At 36.9% G+C, this 22784-nt stretch overlaps 2 protein-coding genes and 10 non-coding genes across 15 annotated transcripts; 2 read left to right on the top strand and 10 right to left on the bottom strand.

The window, feature by feature from the left end:
- Positions 1-397: 397 nt before the first annotated feature.
- On the bottom strand, positions 398-671 carry Trnai-aau (transfer RNA isoleucine (anticodon AAU)). The gene is made up of 2 exons: positions 635-671; positions 398-432 (listed from the first exon to the last, which is right to left on the bottom strand). It is a non-coding gene; the product is annotated as a tRNA-Ile (tRNA).
- Positions 672-851: 180 nt separating this feature from the next.
- On the bottom strand, positions 852-923 carry Trnae-uuc (transfer RNA glutamic acid (anticodon UUC)). Its single transcript has one exon. It is a non-coding gene; the product is annotated as a tRNA-Glu (tRNA).
- A 189-nt stretch (positions 924-1112) lies between these two features.
- Positions 1113-1184, bottom strand: Trnae-uuc (transfer RNA glutamic acid (anticodon UUC)). The gene has a single exon. It is a non-coding gene; the product is annotated as a tRNA-Glu (tRNA).
- Positions 1185-1369: 185 nt separating this feature from the next.
- Positions 1370-1441, bottom strand: Trnae-uuc (transfer RNA glutamic acid (anticodon UUC)). Its single transcript has one exon. It is a non-coding gene; the product is annotated as a tRNA-Glu (tRNA).
- A 454-nt stretch (positions 1442-1895) lies between these two features.
- On the bottom strand, positions 1896-1967 carry Trnae-uuc (transfer RNA glutamic acid (anticodon UUC)). Its single transcript has one exon. It is a non-coding gene; the product is annotated as a tRNA-Glu (tRNA).
- Positions 1968-2413: 446 nt separating this feature from the next.
- Trnae-uuc (transfer RNA glutamic acid (anticodon UUC)) lies at positions 2414-2485 on the bottom strand. Its single transcript has one exon. It is a non-coding gene; the product is annotated as a tRNA-Glu (tRNA).
- A 180-nt stretch (positions 2486-2665) lies between these two features.
- On the bottom strand, positions 2666-2737 carry Trnae-uuc (transfer RNA glutamic acid (anticodon UUC)). The gene has a single exon. It is a non-coding gene; the product is annotated as a tRNA-Glu (tRNA).
- A 180-nt stretch (positions 2738-2917) lies between these two features.
- Trnae-uuc (transfer RNA glutamic acid (anticodon UUC)) lies at positions 2918-2989 on the bottom strand. The gene has a single exon. It is a non-coding gene; the product is annotated as a tRNA-Glu (tRNA).
- A 185-nt stretch (positions 2990-3174) lies between these two features.
- On the bottom strand, positions 3175-3246 carry Trnae-uuc (transfer RNA glutamic acid (anticodon UUC)). The gene has a single exon. It is a non-coding gene; the product is annotated as a tRNA-Glu (tRNA).
- A 612-nt stretch (positions 3247-3858) lies between these two features.
- Positions 3859-3945, top strand: Trnastop-uca (transfer RNA opal suppressor (anticodon UCA)). The gene has a single exon. It is a non-coding gene; the product is annotated as a tRNA-Sec (tRNA).
- A 2323-nt stretch (positions 3946-6268) lies between these two features.
- LOC149739656 (eukaryotic peptide chain release factor GTP-binding subunit ERF3A-like) lies at positions 6269-9613 on the top strand. Its single transcript, XM_089872280.1, has 5 exons — positions 6269-7590; positions 7752-7852; positions 7978-8102; positions 8186-8273; positions 8487-9613. The coding sequence occupies exons 1-5, from the start codon at positions 6396-6398 to the stop codon at positions 8628-8630; spliced, it is 1653 nt and encodes a 550-aa protein (XP_089728406.1). The 5' UTR covers positions 6269-6395; the 3' UTR covers positions 8631-9613.
- Positions 9614-9789: 176 nt separating this feature from the next.
- Positions 9790-21863, bottom strand: LOC149739655 (TBC1 domain family member 4-like). Of its 4 annotated transcripts, none has more exons than XM_089872257.1 (24): positions 21168-21857; positions 20772-20881; positions 19003-19147; positions 18703-18830; positions 18446-18626; positions 18183-18272; positions 17856-17984; positions 17222-17434; positions 16721-16831; positions 16393-16494; positions 16250-16330; positions 16041-16180; positions 15685-15825; positions 14729-15286; positions 14152-14321; positions 13860-13997; positions 13638-13787; positions 13354-13524; positions 13051-13202; positions 12491-12630; positions 12009-12124; positions 11541-11710; positions 11044-11235; positions 9790-10749 (listed from the first exon to the last, which is right to left on the bottom strand). In XM_089872257.1, the coding sequence occupies exons 1-24, from the start codon at positions 21633-21635 to the stop codon at positions 10618-10620; spliced, it is 4128 nt and encodes a 1375-aa protein (XP_089728383.1). In that variant the 5' UTR covers positions 21636-21857; the 3' UTR covers positions 9790-10617. The 4 variants fall into 4 exon arrangements, with proteins under 4 accessions (XP_089728383.1, XP_089728384.1, XP_089728386.1 ...); XM_089872258.1 differs by having other exon boundaries at positions 14729-15283; XM_089872260.1 differs by lacking the exon at positions 14729-15286 and having other exon boundaries at positions 21168-21838.
- Between the last annotated feature and the right edge of the window lie 921 nt (positions 21864-22784).

The raw sequence follows: 22784 nt of genomic DNA, 5'->3' as shown, positions 1-22784 counted from the left end.
CGCCTGGGTGAAAGCCAGGAATCCTAACCACTAGACCATGTAGGACATTCTGCGTAACTTTTCACTTCTGACATATTGGCTAAAAGATGTGTCAGTTTTATAATTAATATACAAAGGCTATATATAATCCACATTATATCCAATGTGAAAAGGGTTTGCATTGGCCGGGAATCGAACCCGGGCCCCACGCGTGGCAGGCGAGGATTCTACCACTGAACCACCAATGCTAACATGTTCCTACACCGGGAATCGAACCCGTCAGTTTTATAATTTCATTTCAAAGCCTATAATCCTCATTATATCGAATGTGAAAATGGTTTGCATTGGCCGGGAATCGAACCCGGCCCCCCCGCGTGGCAGGCGAGGATTCTACCACCGAACCACCAATGCTAACATATTCCTACACCGGGAATCGAACCCGGGCCGCCTGGGTGAAAGCCAGGAATAGGTTAGCGTCGAAATCGATTGTTTCCTGTGACGTCGATATTAGTTTCTTTGTTTTTGCTTGCAACTGAAATCTTGAAGTCGGCGAATTTGATTAGCATTTTACCGACATTCTTTATAAACCTACCATTTTTTATAATTATTTTACAAAGGCAATAAACATCAATATATCGAATGTAAAAAGCCCTTGCATTGGCCAGGAATCCTAACCACTAGACCATGTAGGAGATGCTGCGTAACTTTTCACTTCTGACATATTGGTTAAAAGATGGGTCAGTTTTATAATTTCAAAGGCTATAATCCTCATTATATCGAATGTGAAAATGGTTTGCATTGGCCGGGAATCGAACCCGGGCCCACCGCGTGGCAGGCGAGGATTCTACCACTGAACCACCAATGCTAACATATTCCTACACCGGGAATCGAACCCGGGCCGCCTGGGTGAAAGCCAGGTATCCTAACCACTAGACCATGTAGGAGATTCTGCATAACTTTTCACTTCTGACATATTGGCTAAAAGATGGGTCAGTTTTATAATTAATATACAAAGGCTATATATAAACCACACTCTATCGAATGAGAAAAGGGTTTGCATTGGCCGGGAATCGAACCCGGGCCCCCCGCGTGGCAGGCGAGGATTCTACCACTGAACCACCAATGCTAACATATTCCTACACCGGGAATCGAACCCGGGCCGCCTGGGTGAAAACCAGGAATCCTAACCACTAGACCATGTAGGAGATGCTGCGTAACGTTTCGCTTCTGACATATTGGTTAAAAGATGGGTCAGTTTTATAATTACTCTACAAAGGCTATAAACCTCATTATATAGGATGTGAAAAGGGTTTGCATTGGCCGGGAATCGAACCCGGGCCCCCCGCGTGGCAGGCGAGGATTCTACCACTGAACCACCAATGCTAACTTCTTCCTACACCGGGAATCGAACCCGGGCCGCCTGGGTGAAAGCCAGGAATCCTAACCACTAGACCATGTAGGACATGCGAGTTCTCTTTACCTATAACATATAGGCTGAAAGATAGGTTAGCGTCGAAATCGATTGTTTCCTGTGACGTCAATATTAATTTCTTTGTTTTTGCCTGCAACTGAAATCTTGAAGTCGGCGAATTTGATTAGCATTTTACCGACATTCTTTATAAACCTCCCATTTTTTATAAATATTTCACAAAGGCAATAAACATTGATATACCGAAAGTAAAAAGCCCTTGCAATGGCCAGGAATCCTAACCACTAGACCATGTAGGAGACCTTGATAACTTTTCACTTCCGGCATATCGGCTAAAAGATGGGTCAGTTTTATAATTTCATTACAAAGGCTATATATAAACCACACTCTATCGAATGTGAAAAGAGTTTGCATTGGCCGGGAATCGAATCCGGGCCCCCCGCGTGGCAGGCGAGGATTCTACCACTGAACCACCAATGCTAACATCTTCCTACACCGGGAATCGAACCCGGGCCGCCTGGGTGAAAGCCAGGAATCCTAACCACTAGACCATGTAGGACATGCGAGTTCTCTTTACCTATAACATATAGCCTGAAAGATAGGTTAGCGTCGAAATCGATTGTTTCCTGTGACGTCAATATTAATTTCTTTGTTTTTGCCTGCAACTGAAATCTTGAAGTCGGCGAATTTGATTAGCATTTTACCGACATTCTTTATAAACCTACCATTTTTTATAATTATTTTACAAAGGCAATAAACATCAATATTTCGAATGTAAAAAGCCCATGCATTGGCCAGGGATCCTAACCACTAGACCTTGTAGGAGACGCTGCGTAACTTTTCACTTCTGACATATTGGTTAAAAGATGGGTCAGTTTTATAATTTCAAAGGCTATAATCCTCATTATATCGAATGTGAAAATGGTTTGCATTGGCCGGGAATCGAACCCGGGCCCCCCGCGTGGCAGGCGAGGATTCTACCACTGAACCACCAATGCTAACATATTCCTACACCGGGAATCGAACCCGGGCCGCCTGGGTGAAAGCCAGGAATCCTAACCACTAGACCATGTAGGAGATGTTGCGTAGCTTTTCACTTCTGACATATTGGTTAAATGATGGGTCAGTTTTATAATTTCAAAGGCTATAATCCTCATTATATCGAATGTGAAAATTGTTTGCATTGGCCGGGAATCGAACCCGGGCCCCCCGCGTGGCAGGCGAGGATTCTACCACTGAACCACCAATGCTAACATATTCCTACACCGGGAATCGAACCCGGGCCGCCTGGGTGAAAGCCAGGAATCCTAACCACTAGACCATGTAGGAGATGTTGCGTAGCTTTTCACTTCTGACATATTGGTTAAATGATGGGTCAGTTTTATAATTTCAAAGGCTATAATCCTCATTATATCGAATGTGAAAAGGGTTTGCATTGGCCGGGAATCGAACCCGGGCCCCCCGCGTGGCAGGCGAGGATTCTACCACTGAACCACCAATGCTAACATATTCCTACACCGGGAATCGAACCCGGGCCGCCTGGGTGAAAGCCAGGAATCCTAACCACTAGACCATGTAGGAGATGCTGCGTAACGTTTCGCTTCTGACATATTGGTTAAATGATGGGTCAGTTTTATAATTACTCTACAAAGGCTATAAACCTCATTATATAGGATGTGAAAAGGGTTTGCATTGGCCGGGAATCGAACCCGGGCCCCCCGCGTGGCAGGCGAGGATTCTACCACTGAACCACCAATGCTAACATATTCCTACACCGGGAATCGAACCCGGGCCGCCTGGGTGAAAGCCAGGAATCCTAACCACTAGACCATGTAGGAGATGCTGCGTATCTTTTTACTTCTGACATATTGGCTAAAAGATGGGTCAGTTTTATAATTACTCTACAAAGGCTATAAACCTATTTACATCGAATGTGAAAAGAGTTTGCATTGAACGGGAATCGACGAAGTCGATTGTTGCCTGTAACATCAGTTTCTTTTTTTTGTCTGCAACTTGAAACTTGAGGTCGACGAATTTGAATAGTATTTTACCGACACTTTTTATAAATCTAATATTTTTATAATTACTTCACAAAGGCAATAAACATCAATATACCGATATACCAGGTGAAAGCCAGGAATCGAAACCTAACTACTCGACCATGTGGGAGATGCTTTTCGGTATAGAAACATTAGGTAAACAATCGGTAAGCGTTTATATGGTTGTTTATTTTGACGTCAATACTAGTTTGTGTAAGACAGCTAGTGGAATTGTATATCGTCAGCTTACCCGAATATCATGTTAGTGCATGCTGGTGAGAGAACATCATTTTACATACGAGCATTATATTGAAAAGAAATAACTTTATTGCTTTGGGCGCTAATATCCCACAAACATAAGATCTAAATTTTAGGAATTTATAAATAGTTGTCGTTGGGTTTACATGTATTGCCTGGATGAACCTCAGTGGTCTGGGGTGCAGGCTTCAAACCTGTAGCTGATTAACGTCAGAGTGGTTCGATTCCACCTTCTAGGCGAATTTTAACAATGTACGATTTTGAAATATTATTACTGTAATCCGTATGAATATTACTGTAACTTCTAGTTAATAAACCGTAATGATCTGGTTTTGCTACTTTCGTTGCCAGGTAAACTTTAGATACAGGATGTTGGGGAAAGACAGACTTCTTCCAAACCTCCTGTCACGCCGTCCTTTATTAAATTTCTTACGTACGGACTCCCATTTAATGATAGTAAATAAAATAATGTTACAGAATTTATAATGTCGATTACTGTTTTTAGGTATTCGAAAAAAATATGTAAAAACAAACTTGCAATAATTTGAACAGGTAAAAAATTCTGAAATAGTAAGGTGCTAATTTTGAATGCTCGCTAAACCATAGTAAAGCCGATAAAATTTTGTAGTAGGTCTAAGCGAGTGTGAACGATTAAACTATAGTTTTATAATTTTAAACGTTTTAGTTGCCAAACTTTTTAGTTTTTTTTTCACTTTAATTTAATAATTTATACCTCAGGGGTTAATTAAATATAATATGTTGCAATAAAAAGATAATATACGATAAATATATTCGAAGTTCCTTCGCACTTGGAGATAATTTATAAGAAGTGGCTTGTGCGAAAAACAGTGTAGCAACATCCCTTGTAGTAAAAGTATAAACTTCATTAATATTTATTATGAACTCTCTGTTATTACAAGTTCATATACATTTATATAGAATACATTATAATATATATTCATCCTACTATAGTACTACATAATGCAATCTGCGAAAAAATCTTCTTCTGGCGATTGTGTCTTTATTGGCACATGTCGTAACCGTGGCCTCTCCTGCAAGCACATAGTACCCATTACTGGTGGACTCTAGGTGCTAGAAAAATGAAAACAGTTCGTATGTTTGACTTGTTGTAGGTAGTAGGATACCAGAAACGTTTCTATAGCGTTCGCCATGTGCGACAATAAGTGGAGCGTGACGCGAACTACGTCATGATATTGCGCAAAATTAAAGAACGTGATTCAGGGGTTTTATTAGGAACAAAGAAAAAACTTAATGTTTTCTTAACAGAGATCAGGTAAATCTTGTATAAAATGTCAGTTGAACAACAATTCCCTTAAGCAATAAAATAGTCAGTGTTATTACTATATATACGATCCTTAGAATCTTCTTCATAGACATTTTATACTTCAGCTAACTTGTAACATATTGTGAGGAATCCTTATATATTTATCATAAAATTAAAAAGCGTTTTTTCTTGGAAACAAAACTGTCGCGATTCTCAGCAGATAAGATAAAATGTATCATAATAAGGTCTCTTTAAAATGAGCCATTGCGCGTGAACCGTGATGGTGCTAATTTTTTTTCATGGGATTATACGAAGAAGTAGGTACACTTTTTCCGCAAGGTGTCTGTAATTATTTAAATTAAAAAATACGTAAAAACGCACAAAACAACACTACAAAGTGTTAATAAGTGTAAAACAAATTTAATAAATAGTAATAACACCTTTCTAAATACATAAAACACTAGTAAGAACATCTTTCTCATATTTAGTCGGTTATATACGCTCTTTCGTTCAGTTTACTCTCGACGAGTCCGTGGTGTAATGGTTTGCGCGCGGTCGTTTACTCTCTTTGTTTCATTTTTACAGGGTTCGAGTCCCGCACAGTGGAATACTTTTTAAAAGTTTTTTTGGTTTGATTAGCACGCGTTTGAGGTTAGAGGTTTAAATCTTGTGTGTAGAAACCTTTAAACTAACTGCTCCCCATAGAATAGAGAAACGTATTTGTCATCGCTTCCTAGCGGAAAAAGTGTATCTACTTCTTTGTATAGTTCCATGTGATTTTTTTCATACAAGTTAAAATTAAAGAGGGATGTTGTTGAATGATATGTCTCATGAAACCCCCCACTATACATTCGTTGGCCGTTTTGCCAACACTTTCTTCAACATGTACAGATGTTATTCTCTTTTTTGTAAAATTTACATCTCAGTTTAGATTATTATTTGTGATTTATATTACTGTAAGTATAAATATAATAAAATAAGTTTGTAATCCTTGTAGCCAGTAAACGGTAAAATTTTAGTCATAAATAAATATTTTTAAAAAAGGTGGTGTGAAAATTCCTTTTTTTTTTCCTGGCAAGCCGTCATGAATAACAAAGTTAAGAATATTACATTTTAACCCTTAATTGCATTTACTCTGTTTTATTTAAAAACAATGCACGACCGTTGCGTCATATTTATTTGTTAAAAATGCACCTTCCTGTGTCGCGAAATATATACTTCGACTCAAATTTCAACTATATTTATAAGAAATAATTAACTATATCAGCAGTATAATCTAAGTTTTGTTATAGTTGTATGTTTGTTTAGGTTGAGTGACTTCTTCATCATACTTAACCAGCTGATGACTTTAACATCTATGTTAGGGCCTGGTGATTAAACGGAAATATTAAACAGAAAATTAATTATGAATGGACAGAATATTCCAGATGCTTGGGACGATGGAGCAGCAAATGGAACGGATGGAGTTAGATCCGCTTTTACAAACTTAAACATTGCAGCGCAACCGTTCATTCCAAACATCAATGCCGCCAAGTTTGTCCCGGCAGCAAGAAAAGTGGAAATCCCTGAAGAAGTCGTTCAACCTGAAGTTGCTGTGCCAGAGGTTGTGGAGATGACGATTGAGAATTCTCCGAATGCCGTTCCTGAACAGGTTGAGAGTAAAGAGATGGAGGATGATGTCGATGTAAAGAATGAAGTGATGAATGAAGAGGTGGAGGAAGTTGAGAAAGTTGATGTGAAAGAGGTTGAGGAACCACCTTTGTCACCATCCCTAATTAACAAAGAAGAACATGTGAATGTTGTTTTCATCGGCCATGTTGATGCTGGAAAATCCACAATTGGAGGACAAATTATGTATCTTACTGGAATGGTTGACAAACGTACTCTGGAAAAATACGAAAGGGAAGCCAAGGAAAAAAACCGAGAGACATGGTACTTGTCTTGGGCCTTGGATACAAACCAAGAGGAGAGAGATAAAGGAAAAACAGTAGAAGTAGGGCGAGCTTATTTCGAGACTGAATCAAAACACTTTACCATTCTCGATGCACCTGGCCATAGAAGCTTCGTACCTAATATGATAGGTGGGGCTTCACAAGCTGATGTAGCAGTGCTTGTTATCTCGGCACGTCGAGGAGAGTTTGAAACCGGGTTTGAGCGAGGAGGACAAACACGGGAGCATGCTATGTTGGCAAAAACAGCAGGTGTTCACCATCTAATCGTGCTTATTAATAAAATGGATGATTCAACCGTTAAGTGGAGTCAGGAACGATATGATGAGTGTAAGGAAAAGCTCACGCCTTTTTTGAAGAAAGTTGGCTTTAATCCCAAAAAAGACATTCACTTCATGCCCTGCTCTGGACTCACAGGAGCAAATCTGAAGGAGTCTGACTATGCTAACCATCCATGGTATACTGGACTCCCCCTCATTCCTTATTTAGACAATCTTCCCACGGTTTCCAGATCAGGTGCTGGGCCTCTCCGTCTTCCTATTGTCGACAAGTACAAGGACATGGGGGTGATTGTGCTTGGCAAAGTGGAATCTGGTCGTTTGTATAAAGGACAACAGTTGGTATTGCAGCCAAACAAGCGCAAGTTGAAAGGTAGATCGTTTTGATTTGACACAAAAAGAGCTAACCTGAAAAAACTGTAAAACCAACATAAGGAATAGGTTTTTAATTGGGCTTTTAAATATGTATGGGCTTAGGTCATAAAATAACAATAATTCAAGTTTAAAAGTAAATTAATTTTGATTTATTTGCAGTTCTTGGAATTCAATCTGATGAAGTTGATACAGAGTCCGCCATTGCTGGTGAGAACGTGAAAGTTCGGGTTGATTCAATTGAAGAAGATGAAATATCTAAGGTGGAAATATACTGAGTATATAACGTTGTATGGGCGCCACCAAAAAAACCACAGCTGTTGATTTTTATGGACAGAAGTGGTGTATGATTGGTACTTACTCGTTAAAACTCATATTTTCATAACAGGGTTTCGTCCTATGCTCACCTGATGATCTGTGCAGTACAGGAACATTATTTGATGCCCAAATTGCGATTATTGAATACAAATCCATCATCTGCGCTGGTTACAGTGCTATTCTACATATTCATACGTAAGAGCACGGCATAAAATTTGTTGCCATATATGTAAAATATTTTTATTACTGGTGTTACTATGTAAATTTTATTTAAACAGCTGTATTGAAGAAGTAGTAATCAAACAACTCATTTGTCTTTTGGATCGAAAAACTGGAGAAAAGAAAAAGACAAGATTTGTCAAACAGGTTGGGAGAAAGTAATGTTTATTGAGACTATCTTGAGATATATCGTCTTTCCGTACATGATAATGGCCTATAATATAAATAATAACCGAAAATAATTGAAATTTATACTAAAAAAGTGTGGTTTCTGGCTAACCCGCGTTAACTGAACAATTTGTTGTTTATAATATCAATATATGTACAATGAAAGAATTTTTTAACCTAATCTTTTCTTAGGACCAAACCGTAATTGCACGGCTGCAAACACAGGGTCCAGTTTGTATCGAGAGTTTCAAGAATTTCCCACAGATGGGTCGATTCACACTTCGGGACGAAGGACGCACCATTGCAATCGGGAAAGTGTTAAAAGTTCTTGAGTAAAACTGTAGAAATTTAAAGTTTTTATTTCACTTCAGCGATGCCATGGCTTGCATATTATTCATGTTAGGCATCTATCGCTGGGTACAAGCGCAACTCTTACAATCAGTGTTGCACTGTTTCTGCGACACAAGTGTAAATTTCCCTATTTCTACATTATCCTGATTGTAGACTACTTACTATGTGTTGTTTGCCAAATCTTAAATGGTTTTAAGCGGGTACAAATCACAAACTAAAGTTTTCAGCTGATCACCAAAGAAAAAGTTTATTGAGTGAATCAGATATTTATCTAAGCCAGTACCTTTCAATGCATGCGGACAACACATGTTGTGCGGTTATTCTTTTATTTTCATCAATTAACTATGCTTGTTAATTTCCCTTCACAACCTGCTGCTTGTCCAGATCACCATGAAATGTGGTCTAATACTTGTACATTTCACTTTCACAACCTCAAGGCTCCCCTTAGCTTACATGGAGTACAATATTTTCATACGCATACAGTTAAACCAGAGTTACTTTTACAACCACATAGGTATTTATTCGTTGTACAAATTTGTTGCACCAACCACAGGTGGCGATGTTTCTGTTGCATAGTTCTTCTTCTCCACTCGAAAAGCAAAAATTTGACTTGAAAAAATGATCTGCTTTAGTGCCTTTGTGTGCTTCTCTTTATTTTTGCAGTGTCCAGTGTCACATGTGAAGACTTGGTTGTTGTGTTTTAAACAACGTTTCCCTACATACAGCCTAACAGTGGCAGTAAGCGTGAATTTTTTTCATGCAAATGCTGTCGTATCCTATGCGTATCAAGTGCACAATTGAAATTGTATAGCACAGCTTGAAAAAGATTTTTTTTTGTGAATTAACAGAATTAAAAACCATGTTGTCTTAAATGTGGGCCAATACTTGTTGGTGGTGCTCTATCATATCGCTGTTTAAATTAATTTGGTCTTGGGCTCTTTGTTACAATAAAGATTGAAGGAATATAATGTCTGTGTGTTGGATTTGGTATTACCAAGTAAACAGAGGCTATTTTGCAGATATAATTTTTGCAGATATAATTTTTCCAAAGACATTTTCAATGAACACATTTTTAACTGGCATATTGCTAATACTTTGACAGTCAATTTATGTCCGTCAAAAATATATTTTGTCCATCACAGACTTTTGAGGCACCCATGATGAAAAGTTTATTTATTAGGCTGTTACATACATACATAGAATGTTGGACAAGATTTATTTAGAGAAACAATCAAGAGAAAGAATTGTTTACAGTAAAGAAGCATGTCAAGTTTGTAAATGGTACCACTGAGATACAAATACACAGTACTAGAATGTTTAGTGGCAATATATCATACTTTTAATGAAGCAATAACTACATGTGAAAGAATGGAGTTGCATGGAGAATGGCACTTTGTAAGTAATACTTAGTGGTCGATTGTTTTTAAATAACACAAAGTGGGATATTCTAGGAAAAGTTGCATCCTTTAAAAACCGACAGAGTTTGTTTGTGCATATACAAGACACTACATAAGCAAATGTTGGGTAATGTACATTTAAGTGTGGTGAATGCTAGTTTTTACATTGACAACTTATACAAATCTTGGCAGAAATGTGTTACTAACGTAGGCAGTGCTTTCTATGGAAGCATGATAAAAGGCTGGTTTTAATACTCAGGTGATGCACCATTTCATACTCTGACAGACTAAGTTAAAAAATATTAAAAACAAAAAAAACGTGTTTCGCAGTGGAACAGTGAGGCTCAGCAGACAGCTCTAATCTATAAAAATTTGTGTACCTTTGAAATGACAACTGTGAACTAAAAAACACGAAATGTAAAAATTGGTAAAAGTAGATGCTTCAACAATTTGTTAAAACCATGATTCAAAGCAAAGATCATATCATTTGAAAAAAAATGAAAACGATTGTGAACTGAGGGATCAAGGAGGCATAAAACACAATACAGTTGAGTGCATGCAAATGTAGTGTATCTCTAGTGGCTATATTTCAATTTAAGGAACTCATTTTGTGTGCGCAAAGCTTCCAACTCAACCGCTTTCTTTTCATCAAGCTCAGCCATGTCTGTCAAACCTTGTTGAAGACTACTGATTTGCATTTTCGCCGCCTGAACAAGTTTAAGTTATAAATCATCTCTTAAGATATATATTGCCATGCATGGTCTGTTTGTGGAACACTGAATGACATTTCCTTGAGTTAAAACAATAACAGAATGTATGTGGAAGTTTTCTATTAATTTATGCCTTAATATCAAGCATAAATTAATAGAAAACTTCAACAAAAATAGGTAAGGTTGAGATTTTTTGTTTCAAATTATTAAAAAATTATTCCTAATTTTGGCTGTTTTGAAACAAATAATTAAATGTAAAATTAAACAAACTTGATCTACATTAACACTTACTTCTAATTGTTCAACAAGTTCAAGATTATATTTGGTCACAGTCTGATTCATTTGCTCAAGGCGAGCAACCTTTTGCTCCAGATTTTCCTCTCCATCTAGTGGTTGTTCATCATTGAGGATTTCTCCTTCATCGAGGACTTGATATTCAACCTCATATACTCGCAACTTTTCCACAATGTCCAATGTGAAGATCTGTGCAAAACATTAGATTTGCAACCAATACACAAAACAGTATTTCATTTTAATATTTCAACATTATTTCTTTATAGTTCTTGAGGTTTGCAACTGATGTGTAGTTTTACCAACTATAATACACGAATTATGTCCTTCGTGCAGAATTTATACAAAAACAATTAAATATTTTCAAAAAAACATTCTTCAAATACCATTAAAAATAACTGCCCACGGTCACAAAAAAATGTATATTTCTTACACTAAAAGTTAGGAAAATTTAAACCGTTTAATTAATCTCAGAAGTTTATGGTTTTGTCACTTGCCTCCTCCAATACTTGGTTAACTTCAACAGCATCCATGTTCGGAAGTTTGTTTTTAAGATAACCAATGATGGCTTCAAAACTGTCTTGCTCAAGTATTGCAGCTTTGTGGTGGCTTAGCAAGGCAAGAGCTGTTTTAAACAAGGCACACCGGCCTTCCAGGAACAGGAGATCTGACAAATGTGATGTTATCATTAAACGTTTGTTGTGGTTTAAATAAATATAGGCCACAGCATTTGTGAGAAACACATACATTAGAGCTTATGTTTATTGACCTATATATAAAATAAAGATGGTGTAGTAATTGATACAACATTTGTATTCCTGGCTTAGATCTCCAAGCTATTTAACCACCAACCTGAACATGTGTTTAATACTTATGCATATTTTCTATCTGTGTTCCCAAGTTTTGAAAGCGCCACAGTGGAGTATGACTCCCTTACATAATAGAATAGAAGGGTTACTATTTACCAAATATCCTGGCGGTGAAACTGAATGGAAGTATGGAGGCAAACATAGTGAGGAACCACGGAGCAGCAAACAACATCAACGTCACATCATGCTTCTCAAAGTGATCATTTATTTCCCTGAACAAAGTTATGGGTGAGTAAGTGAATGAATGAATGTAATTTAATTTATCCTCGCGTGGCCGGAAAACGACAGTCGTTATAACACAGGTGTTAATACACCTCGTGCCAGCTTACGAGTTCAATGTATGTTACTTAGTAGGTGATTTTTTTTTTGAGTTTTTTTATTTTTTTTATATATATGGCAGACAACCCATCAGTGACCACTGGGTTGGAGCAATTGCTGTTAAGTGTCTTGCCCAAGGACACATACAACCACAATGGTAGCAGCGACGAGCCTTGAACCCATTGACTATTGTTTACAGGCGGGCTAACCACTATGCCACGGCGCCAGTTATACATTGTATGGTTGGTTTAACAAAATACCTGTGGTAGTCATGTAGGAGTCGCGAAAGCTGGTACACAGCGATGCGAATGGCGGTCATGTCAGGTTGGTAAAGATTCCGACAACCCATGTTTTTCATGAGGTGCGTCAACATTTGAAACGACTTCTCTGTTGAGTTCAACTAAAAATCAAAAGTTTTAAACAGATTGAATATTTGGAAATAACCACATAGTTCGAAACTTTTTTTCACTGGGATTAGTAGAAACAAAACAAAAAAATGCTTTCTACACGGCACACCATCGACAAAATATTTGTGTATGGGTAGATATGCTAAAATGTGATTAAAAGGTGACACCAAACTTTCAAATATTAAAAAAAAAATGTGAAATCTAATCGATGGATTAAAAAATTTGGACATTAATTAAGTTAAGTGAATTTTTAATGGAAAACCTCATGCATTGTCACACTGCTGATTTTTATTTACTCAAGAAGTTTAATTTCACACAAAATTTTCGGATCCTGTGTTTTGAATTGATACATACATACATACAACTATATGCTGTGTATCAGGTGTTGGTGTTATATTACAAAGATTACATACGTGCACGAGAATTGTCCCTGCCACGAAACTGAGTCCTTGGCAATAACCAACTTCCGTATCCACCAATGAATAAGCTTTAAGAAGATTAAACAAACCAAGTTGACCTTTTCCAAGTTGTTGACTGAAGTATGGATGGTTGGGGAAAGTGCGACCTAACATAAGATTTTGGTAAACTGCAACTTGGTTAAGATGAATCTGTCGTTATTCAGTTCTTAAAGTTTTAAAAATTTTGTGTTAAATTATGAAAAAAGTTGTTATGGATTATGGCGTATAAAAAAATATTTTGCAATAAAACCATCGTACCGATATCTATAAGAATAGAGTGATGATGAGGTGTTAGGCTTTTAAGTAGGTCCGAGAAATGAGTTCTGTTCAGCGTTGCAGTGCTCGCTGTTGCACGACTGGTGACATTCCGAATTTTCCATTGTTCGTGTAACAACGACCAAACACGACCTCGTAGATTACGTGAAACACCTGTTTGGAAACACTTCTTTGAAAATTGACTGAAAACACCGGCTTTTAAAGAAAAAATGTCAAAATCAATGTATTTTTAAGAACGATTTACAAGACAATTTCAATGTTTTGACCTTTTCTGACAGCAGCATGTAGCACTGAAACATCCATCTTGTATTTTTCTCTCTCCTCAGTTTCCAACAACTCCAACCATACTTGGTCCATCTCAGGTTGGGGAATCCCCACATCAACATAATTCAACTTCATGTCTAATTGATCATCGGCTGAAAATATTTAAAAAAAACTTTTGCTTATCTTTTTAAAAAATGTTTAATTATTTTTAGACTCAGCCATACTTAGTTGGGTTTGAGCTATTTTGTTGATTCTGTTCAGCACAATGTGATCACGTATAGCTCGACGCCACGCATAGCGCACATCATCTGGTGTCTTTAGTGGGGTTAATGGCCGTCTATGAATGCTTGTTGCATCTGTATCTAAAAATAAAAATTTTTTCAACACTTTCTTTTAAATTTGCTTAAAAGTTAAAATTCACTAAATATAAAAATAACGGACATAAAATGGGTTTTTAAAATGTAATGGCAGCAGAAAGAAGTCTGTTAACATCTTGTTTAGATCCTCTTTGTTCACCTGTGACTTTCTTCTTGGATGGAGTAGTGATGCGATGGAAGATCTCCTGATGAAATGTCATCTTCTTTGCTGATCCTAAAGATCGTTCCGCCGTTGCAGTTGGAGGAAGACTCTCCATGGATGTTGGGGAAGAAGAGCAAGATTGAACTGGAGTAGATTCAGATGACAAGCTGTGGAAATAATTATACAAAGAATAAATGAAAATAAACATTGGTCAATATGTTGGAAATTAAAAATAAACATTCCACCACTACAAACCAATTGTTTAACCAGTGGCAGTAAGTAAAGCTTTGTATCTAATATTTACAACACCAATTACTAAAAGCTGCAAGCCTAACATCACACAAGTAATCATTTTGTTACAAAATTAGCACAGAGAGAAATAACTGAACAACGCAAGAAAGAGGAAATGTTAAAAGTTTAGCATTTCCGGTAAGTGACACACCAAGCACCATGCACACGTGTAATGTTCTACAGAATGAACTCAAAAAAATCGCCTCGAAACCCGGAAAGCCCAAGCTCTAGAATCAAGGTTAAAGATTTGATTTCTTTCAACACTCTCTCATCCATAATTTACCCAGTTTTTCGGGGTTCTCTACTTTTTACAAATGTTCCACTTTCTCCTGGAACGCACACAGACTTAATGTGGACTCGCTTTAGCACATCTTTGTAATGAACCTCATCTTCATCCTCCCCACAAACAACATGAGAACTTGGAATGTCGGGAATAATTGCAACTTCTTCGGTTTGGTCACTTGTGTCCAGGATACCAGAAGAGAGGTTGTTTGCTGTGAAAGTGATTCCTTGGTCATCATCATCGGATTCATCAGTCGTGCGGATACTATCACGTGAAATATTATCATGTGAAGCAGCATCACGATCAAATTTGATGATGCTTTTATTGCATGTAACATTTTCTCGCTCATAAATCTCATGATGAAGCTCTTCTGTGATGTCTTCCTTCACTTTTGTGATCTCAACCATTTCACGAGCTGTTTCATGAACGTGAGATTTTTCCATTCCAAACAATCGTGAAAGAGAAAACCTCGAGGGCGTAAGCTTGACAGCGTTACTGCCCTCTGATGGTGATTCTTTAACATTTTCCAATCGACGCAAAAACGGAGATGATAAGCTGCTAGTTTTTATTGAAGTTTTTATAATAATAGGACTATAAGTTAGTTGACATAACTATAAGCTGGGCTGTATTTAAATAACAGAGTTACAACACTGTGGTAAAACATGGGTTTCCCCTCATTCTATTGTGATGATTTTATCTTTTATTTTCAATAACAATACAGAAGTATCGAATTTCAAGCCTGTAAATTCCCCTGTACAAGTTTAACCTAAACGAGAATGAAATATCATACATAGGCTATTTAAAAGTATCAAATAACCATTTTTTAAATACGTTAAATGTGCGTCATAAAATTATGACACGGGTAGTGAATAACAGTGCAGCAATTATCACAGCAGTTGCTTAATTTTGTAATGAATTTCATGAACTGATTTTTTAATATTTCGCAAAAGTTTTACCTGCGTAATGAGTTTGTAGAACCCATTTGTCCTGATCTCTTTACTTCACCCGGTGTCAGAGTTATGTCTGCATCTTCCTGGAGCTTCAGTTTCCTCCGAACATTGAGAGAACTTTGATCTGGAGTACCCAATGGGTTTGATCTATATAAACAAGATATTAGGAATCTAATTGGTAGGCTTTTTAAAGGCTTTCTGACAATTCGATTTATAAATTGTTAACAAGATATTAACCTATAATGCAGGTACAAATTGTTTTAACAGTTTTTCCTTTCACATAACATTCGAAAAACAAAACTGTCAATCAAATCTGAAGCACGAAAACCGGACTAATAGATTACCCAAAATTTAAAACGTACTTGGGTGAAACGTTTTTTGACACAATACTGCCTGCTAGTGGGGAGATTTCGGAGCAGGAAGGACTTCCTGATCGATGTCGGACTTTAAACTGGTTGGATGACATGGAGATGGGAGTGTTGGGTGCTGATCGGTTGCTATCCTGCATTGGATTATATTATATATGATGTAATGTTAGAATGAGAAACATATCAAAGATAATATGACTCACTGAAAAAAATTTCAGTTTTTCCACTGGGCTTGCGATGTGGTTTTCTGCTTCATGTTGTAACTCGTGCATCTTCTGTTTTCCCTGCACAGAAGCAAAACCAAATGTTAAAAATACAACAAGAAGTAAAAACTCAAGTATATCACCTTTTCAAACAAACTCTCAAAGCTGCTAAAAGACTTTTTCGCTCGATTTCGGAAAACGTTGAACTTCTGAGTAACAGAATTCCCAGATGCCTGTTCCCTCAGCTAAAAAATTTACAAGGCTGGATTAAACCTTGAGCCAACACAGCAATAAGAAAATATTACAAACCACAGACTTCATCATCTATTGAATACTTATGGCAACAGTAACTAAAGGCTTTTGTCTTGACATTTTTCTATGGTTGGAATGCATGGCAACCAAGTGAACCAAGTGAACCAAGTACTCAAGTAGCATACTGTACAACAACAAAAACATTGAACTGAACAGAACCTGTTTAACTTTTACGTCATGCTCACTCTGCTTGTCCTCATAAGTCTGACGCAATACAGCCATAATTACAACCAACTTGTCATACTTGGGATCTGGTTGTTTGGTCTTTTCCTAGTGAGAAAAAATAATTATTTTAACGCTTAAATAAAGCCGTGGTAAATTAATACATGTCAGTCTGTTTAATAACTGAATTACCTAATCAGTAATTATGTCTGTTTAAGAAAAATTAGGTTTGGTATGGAGTTATGGTACAAATACAATGAGTGGTAATAATTATTTCAGTTTCTCAATTGCGTTAATAGATACCAATATGAAAACAAAAAAGCAACTGTTATGACTTTGTTTACAACTTTAACTAAACTTTATTTCCTAATATTTCGTTTGTATAAGGTTAGATAACGAACATAAGTTTTAAAAAATAAAGAAAAACTTTAATGAAGATAGAAAAAGAATGAGATTTAAACAATCGTAGTGTCAAAGCATAAAAAACTTGGAAAATACCTCAATTTTTAAACGAATTTGTTTCTGATCATGGTCAGGTAAATCAGCGATGTACTTCGCTGCTAATGTCATGCCACGTTCAATTATTTGCTCTGCACTGCCACCTGATGCTAGGTTAATTCTCCTACACAGCAAGTGGTAAGTTTTTAGTGGATCCGGACCGTGTGAGCACATCGTGCATGCTTGTTTCATCGCTAGAATGATCTCCTCTGCCTGTGGAACCAAGTTTAATAAGGAAACTGTTGTTGTAAATAGAAATTAAAGCAGCAAAGTTAACTTTTTTTTCCCTAAAGCATTCACGATTATGCAGAAATGTTGGTGTGACTTGTAGGTATAAACTCATTTGGGTTGATAAAATAAAGTCAATATTAACACGTATAGGGTGCTAACCACATATTGACTGGTTGTCTTCAGCTACACACACAAAGGGTAAAACTGAGTCATGAAACCGAACTGCTTCATTACAAATATCACTGTGGTCTTCATTACAAATATCACTCTGTATGATTTGACTACTGCACAAACTGTCAAATGAGATTAAATCCACAATTTGCTGTATCAATTTAAAATAAACTAGAAGAAATATAATATAAATACTAATAAACTTAATAAATAAAATATTTTGCAGTTTTACCACAGATGAGTCGGATGATTTGAAGAGGTAACATTTAAATCGAAATTCTTCTTTTATTTGGTGTTGATGATGCTGGTGGTGGATTTGATCTTTCACGAAAATGCCAAAATGATCTTTGCACTTCACACCCTGTCATAAATAGATTATTATTTGTCACTAAGGCTTGTAACAGTCAAACAAAGGTGAGAGGATATGAATTAATCTAACACCTTAATGCCTTTTGCAAAACCTAATCGACAAAAATATAAATAGGCGCAGTTAGTACAATGCCACCGGTCAGAGTAAGAATAATGGTGCCGGTCAACTGGTCTATGTTGTTATAAATACCTGCGCACAACGAGTTATGTCGGTAAACTGGATCTCCACCGTTCGAGCAGATTGATCGGGACAAATCAAACAAACTGACTGCTTCCCAATCTGAAACAAATATTTACTTCCAAGTAATAATTACACACATTTCATTCATATGCAAACTGCCTCTGTTTACTTTCTTATAATAAAAAGTTTGCTGTTTTAAACATATTATGTACCTTACTTTGGGTAAGTTAACTTAATTTTAGTTGCATATTATAAATGACATTATTATCAACCTGGAACAGACGCGTCTTATTTTTATCAAATCCAAGTGTTGCTGCCGTCCCCGGTTCACTACAATGACGTGCTCGAGTTTTAGACCGTCGCTTGAGAGCAGCAATAGAAGCTGTATCCATAGAATTACACCTTTGTCGCTCCTCTTCTATGCTTTTCCGTTGTTTATCTTCCCACACCGCACTGACAAACAAACAAAAAACAGTTAACTTAATTGCTTGCAGACTAACTGTAACTTCATTCACACTACTTCACTTACGAGTTATTTTTTCGCATTATCTCCACAGCACTTTCACGTGACCCATCAATTGATGACGAAACATCAGACAACAAAGCTTCCCCGGTTCTGTTTGTCCCATTTCTTGATTCATCGCCTTGTTGCTGAAGCTACATGAAAAACACAAAACTCAAATCATTTAAATAAGCTAAAGTCAATGCCTTTAATATGCAAGGAACTTTAGTTTAGTATGTACACTACATTTTCAATATTTTTGCAACAGTAAAGGACTAGTTTTAGAAAGAAAATAAGTTAAAATCCATGTTTTTCCCTTTCTCTCACCATGTTTTGTATCATCTTGGCTTCAGCCACAGCAGCAGCATGCTCTGCTTCAAGTGAATGATATTTATCAACAGCTTCATCAATGAAGTTAGCAGCTGGATACTCCTGTTTAACTTGTATTTTTCCCAACAACAGAACTTCAAACCTTGTGTAGTTTGCAGTAAAACATTACCATTTGCCAAGAAAAATACTCAGATCAACATTTGAAACATAAAAGCTACAATGTCCATATAAAATAAATATTTAATTTATATATATATACAGGGGCGCAACCAGGGGGGCTGTTTTGCTGTCATGACAGCCCCCTTTTCCGCAGACACGCACGCAGCTAGAAAGTGCCAAGACGCACACACACGCGTTGCATTCAATATTACATTCCTTCGCTTAAAATTGGAATAAATTTTCGTTCAATAGTTACTTCACTCGTCCTATTGCAACGTAAATATTAATTATGACGTTTCATAATATAACAATCGGGAGGAATATGCCCACTGCCCAACCAACCACGGGATCGAAACATCGTGTATGAGCGTCACATTTTTACGCTCTGCGCCGGCGTAGGAAATAAAGGAAGACGCATGCGGTAGCATACATTCAACACTTAACAAAGGAAGCAATCGTTGTGTATTTATTCTCGTGAAAAGTGACGTAATGAAACTCTGGTTCTCGTGCGGTGCCAACAAGCGATGTTTTTTGGCTTCTGTCCAAGCTCGGCCGGGACGATACTTTGTAATATCATATTACAATTTCTGTTTGCTATAATTTACTGATAGCGTCACTTCTTGCTCTCATATTTCCACCAATTAAAATTCACATAATTGCGGTTTATCTGTATTTAAACCAGTGGTTCCCAAACTTTATCTACTCGCGTACCACTTTATGGTTCATGCAGCGTTCTCGTACCACCTGCATACTAAACTACTGAAGGCTCGTGAACAAATAATTTAAATATTGAAATTAGAAACCGCACGCATACGTGTTTTTTTCGGCGGGAATTCGCAACATAAACGTGGCATTGCCTTTCTCAAAGTTGCTTGTAAAATAAATGTAATTTGCCAATTAAACAAGGTAACAGGCGGTAATAAACAACCTAAATATGTTCCAGAACGGACCAGAAGTTTAGCACTGCTGTATATTTACGATGTTTTCCTCAGCCAAGCAGCATATTTATAACGAAATAGTAGGGATTCACACGTGGATTCATTGCATCATAATAACAATTGTTTGACCTGGCAATTGATTGCGACATAATAGCAATTCACACGTTGATTATTGCGTCGTAATAGCGATTGTCCCCTTAAATATTTAGCTTGCCGGTGCTTGAATGCAGGTTGGATATTTGCCTTTTTACGTATGCGCATAATGGAAGCGAATAAAACACGATTGTTTACCAACAATCTCGTTAGTGATGTAACAATCGTAATGGTTTATCAAAGGTATTCTGACGTAAATAATCGTTACATTATCCACGATGAATATGCGTAAAACTGTCACCAATGTTTCATCTGTTTATACTAATTTAGATCTTTTTAGTAATGTAGTGTTTTTAGTTTACCGCGTAAAATAGAATATATATTCGTGTGCACAACGAATAAAGGAGGTGTTTTATCGCGTCAGAGATAACCGTTGACTGGACGTAAATATGACAGCCCCCTTTTGAACGCGCTGGTTGCGCCACTGTATATATACAATATATTTATAATAAAAATAATAATTTTAGCCAACACATTAAAACAGCATCCAGTTCAACCTTAAAAACACAAATTCACCTGATTGAATCCAGATCCTCTAGTTTAACATTCTTGCTCGACTGGTGACATCCAGAATAGGTTTGATTCCAAGATTGCAATTTCCTCATATTTTCAGCAACGTCTTGTGACTGCAAATAGCATAGTTTACGAAAATAAGTCTACTCTGACCTACATTCTAGGTTTCTTGTCGGCAGCATAAAATATTACCAATAACCCATATAGGACATTTATTACCAGGTTCACATTTACAGCCAGACATCATGGAATCTTGCACATTCTCATTTGAAATTGTAAAAAGGTTTTACTACGATCTAAAAATAGGCTGCCCCAAAAAACAAACTGAAAAAATGAAACAATTTTTTCACTTAAACAATTATAATGGGACATCAATTTCTCACAATAGCGTTTGCTTACCTCTTTATAGTCTTCGCATCTTATTGTGTGACAGGACAGTGGGTAATTTAAACCATTATCCACAATAAATCCAACGCAAAGTGTATTCAGGTCATTGGGAAGAATAATTTCCACCACATTATTTAATGGGCAGCTGAGTGGCAAGTTGTCCGAAACCGAGAAACCATTTGTAGACTTGCAGCTTGGCGTTGTATAACTGGTGTTTTTTGATTGCATGTTTTTCACATGTCCATTGCATGGCAACTCATCTAATTTTATTAAAGGCTTTTCTTCATGCACCACCACAAACTCTGATTGGTCAATAGTAAAAGCGCATGGTGTTGGGTGGTTTTGATAGTTCATATATGATGTCAACCATTGCGACATGCACTTTGCATACACTCTGTGGATTGAAAGCTCACCCATGTACGACAAATAATAAGTTTTACGATCCGGGGTTGAAGCACGCACGTTTAACAATAAATCCATGATTCTTATTCTTTACAGCACCAACAATCTAGTAAATACACCTCATATATGATCTCAAACACTATATGTATAAATTATAAAGTATTAAAGGTTACAGTTTTAAGTTTTGTTATAGTTTTGCTGTGAGCCTGTGACATTATTTATTTAAAAGTTAATTAAGCACACATTTACCAGTCAGTTCCCCAAGATACGAAAGCCGAGTAAATTTCAGTGATATCACTAAATATGTTAGTTACTTCTGCACTGATAACAGCATTAAAAACAGAATTTACCATTCGGTTTGTTTGTTGACCTATGTCACGTGATGAGTCACGGTTGACTACCCATTAAACAAAGTTTACATCTATGATAATAATATAGGAAATCCACTGATTTGAAAATCTACCTTGAACCGATACTATCTATCAATCAAAGTATAAAAGCATCACAAAACATTCGGTTTATTCTTGTTAAAGCACAAACATGTTCTCTATCATGCTTATCTCTGTACATAAAGTCACCCCGACAAAAACAGTTGTAAAACAATCAACAACTTTGGACGAAGACGACAAGGAGATTACCAACTTTATTGTGTGTGCTGGATAAGGTACATTGCATTGTTTTGTCAACCAGGGGAGCAAACGAATTTCCCAGTCGGCATGACAACCAAGAAAGAACAGTATCAATTTACAAGAGCGAAAGCAACCGCTGCGCATGCGCAACGCCAACCAGGTCCAGTTCAACGGCTGAACTAAATATGTAGTAGGTTGGAGGAAGATGGGTCACCTTTTCATATTTTATCGTGCCATAGTAAACAATTAAAAGAACATTCAGAGAATTGTGAAATCGTATCCATATGACTCCCATAGAGCGTTAATTGTTGTTTGTTCTATACAAGATCAGATTTTATGTGTTAAATGTGTCCCATCTTACCCCACAGTACTATATCACACACAGTACTATATATGACACCGTATCTTCTACCACAATGGTATCAAGGGTTGATACCTGTTATCGCCGTGTTTTTTTGCAGCCAACTGCTTTGTGGGTTCTCATTGATTTGCCAATGAAACTTGGAGTTTCTGTTGTAAACAACGTTGCAAATTAGATTTGAAACTGTTAGGAAAAATAGTACGTCGATTAACTATCAAAAAGCGTGCACGATGCACA

Source organism: Ciona robusta, chromosome 2 (genome assembly GCF_009617815.1).
Source record: "Ciona robusta chromosome 2, ASM961781v2".
NCBI classification, from domain to species: Eukaryota; Metazoa; Chordata; class Ascidiacea; order Phlebobranchia; family Cionidae; genus Ciona; species Ciona robusta.
This window is presented reverse-complemented; position numbering and strand designations above follow the sequence as displayed.

Coding starts and splice junctions, on each gene's coding strand:
- LOC149739655 (XM_089872257.1), bottom strand. CDS start 21,635: ATGGATTTATTGTTAAACGTGCGTGCTTCAACCCCGGATCGTAAAACT. Junction 13,203..13,353: donor CTCTATTCTTATAGATATCG/GTACGATGGTTT, acceptor ATCTTATGTTAG/GTCGCACTTTCCCCAACCAT. Junction 11,236..11,540: donor TTAACCAAGTATTGGAGGAG/GCAAGTGACAAA, acceptor TGTTTTGCACAG/ATCTTCACATTGGACATTGT.
- LOC149739656 (XM_089872280.1), top strand. CDS start 6,396: ATGAATGGACAGAATATTCCAGATGCTTGGGACGATGGAGCAGCAAAT. Junction 7,591..7,751: donor AAACAAGCGCAAGTTGAAAG/GTAGATCGTTTT, acceptor ATTTATTTGCAG/TTCTTGGAATTCAATCTGAT. Junction 8,103..8,185: donor GCTATTCTACATATTCATAC/GTAAGAGCACGG, acceptor TTATTTAAACAG/CTGTATTGAAGAAGTAGTAA.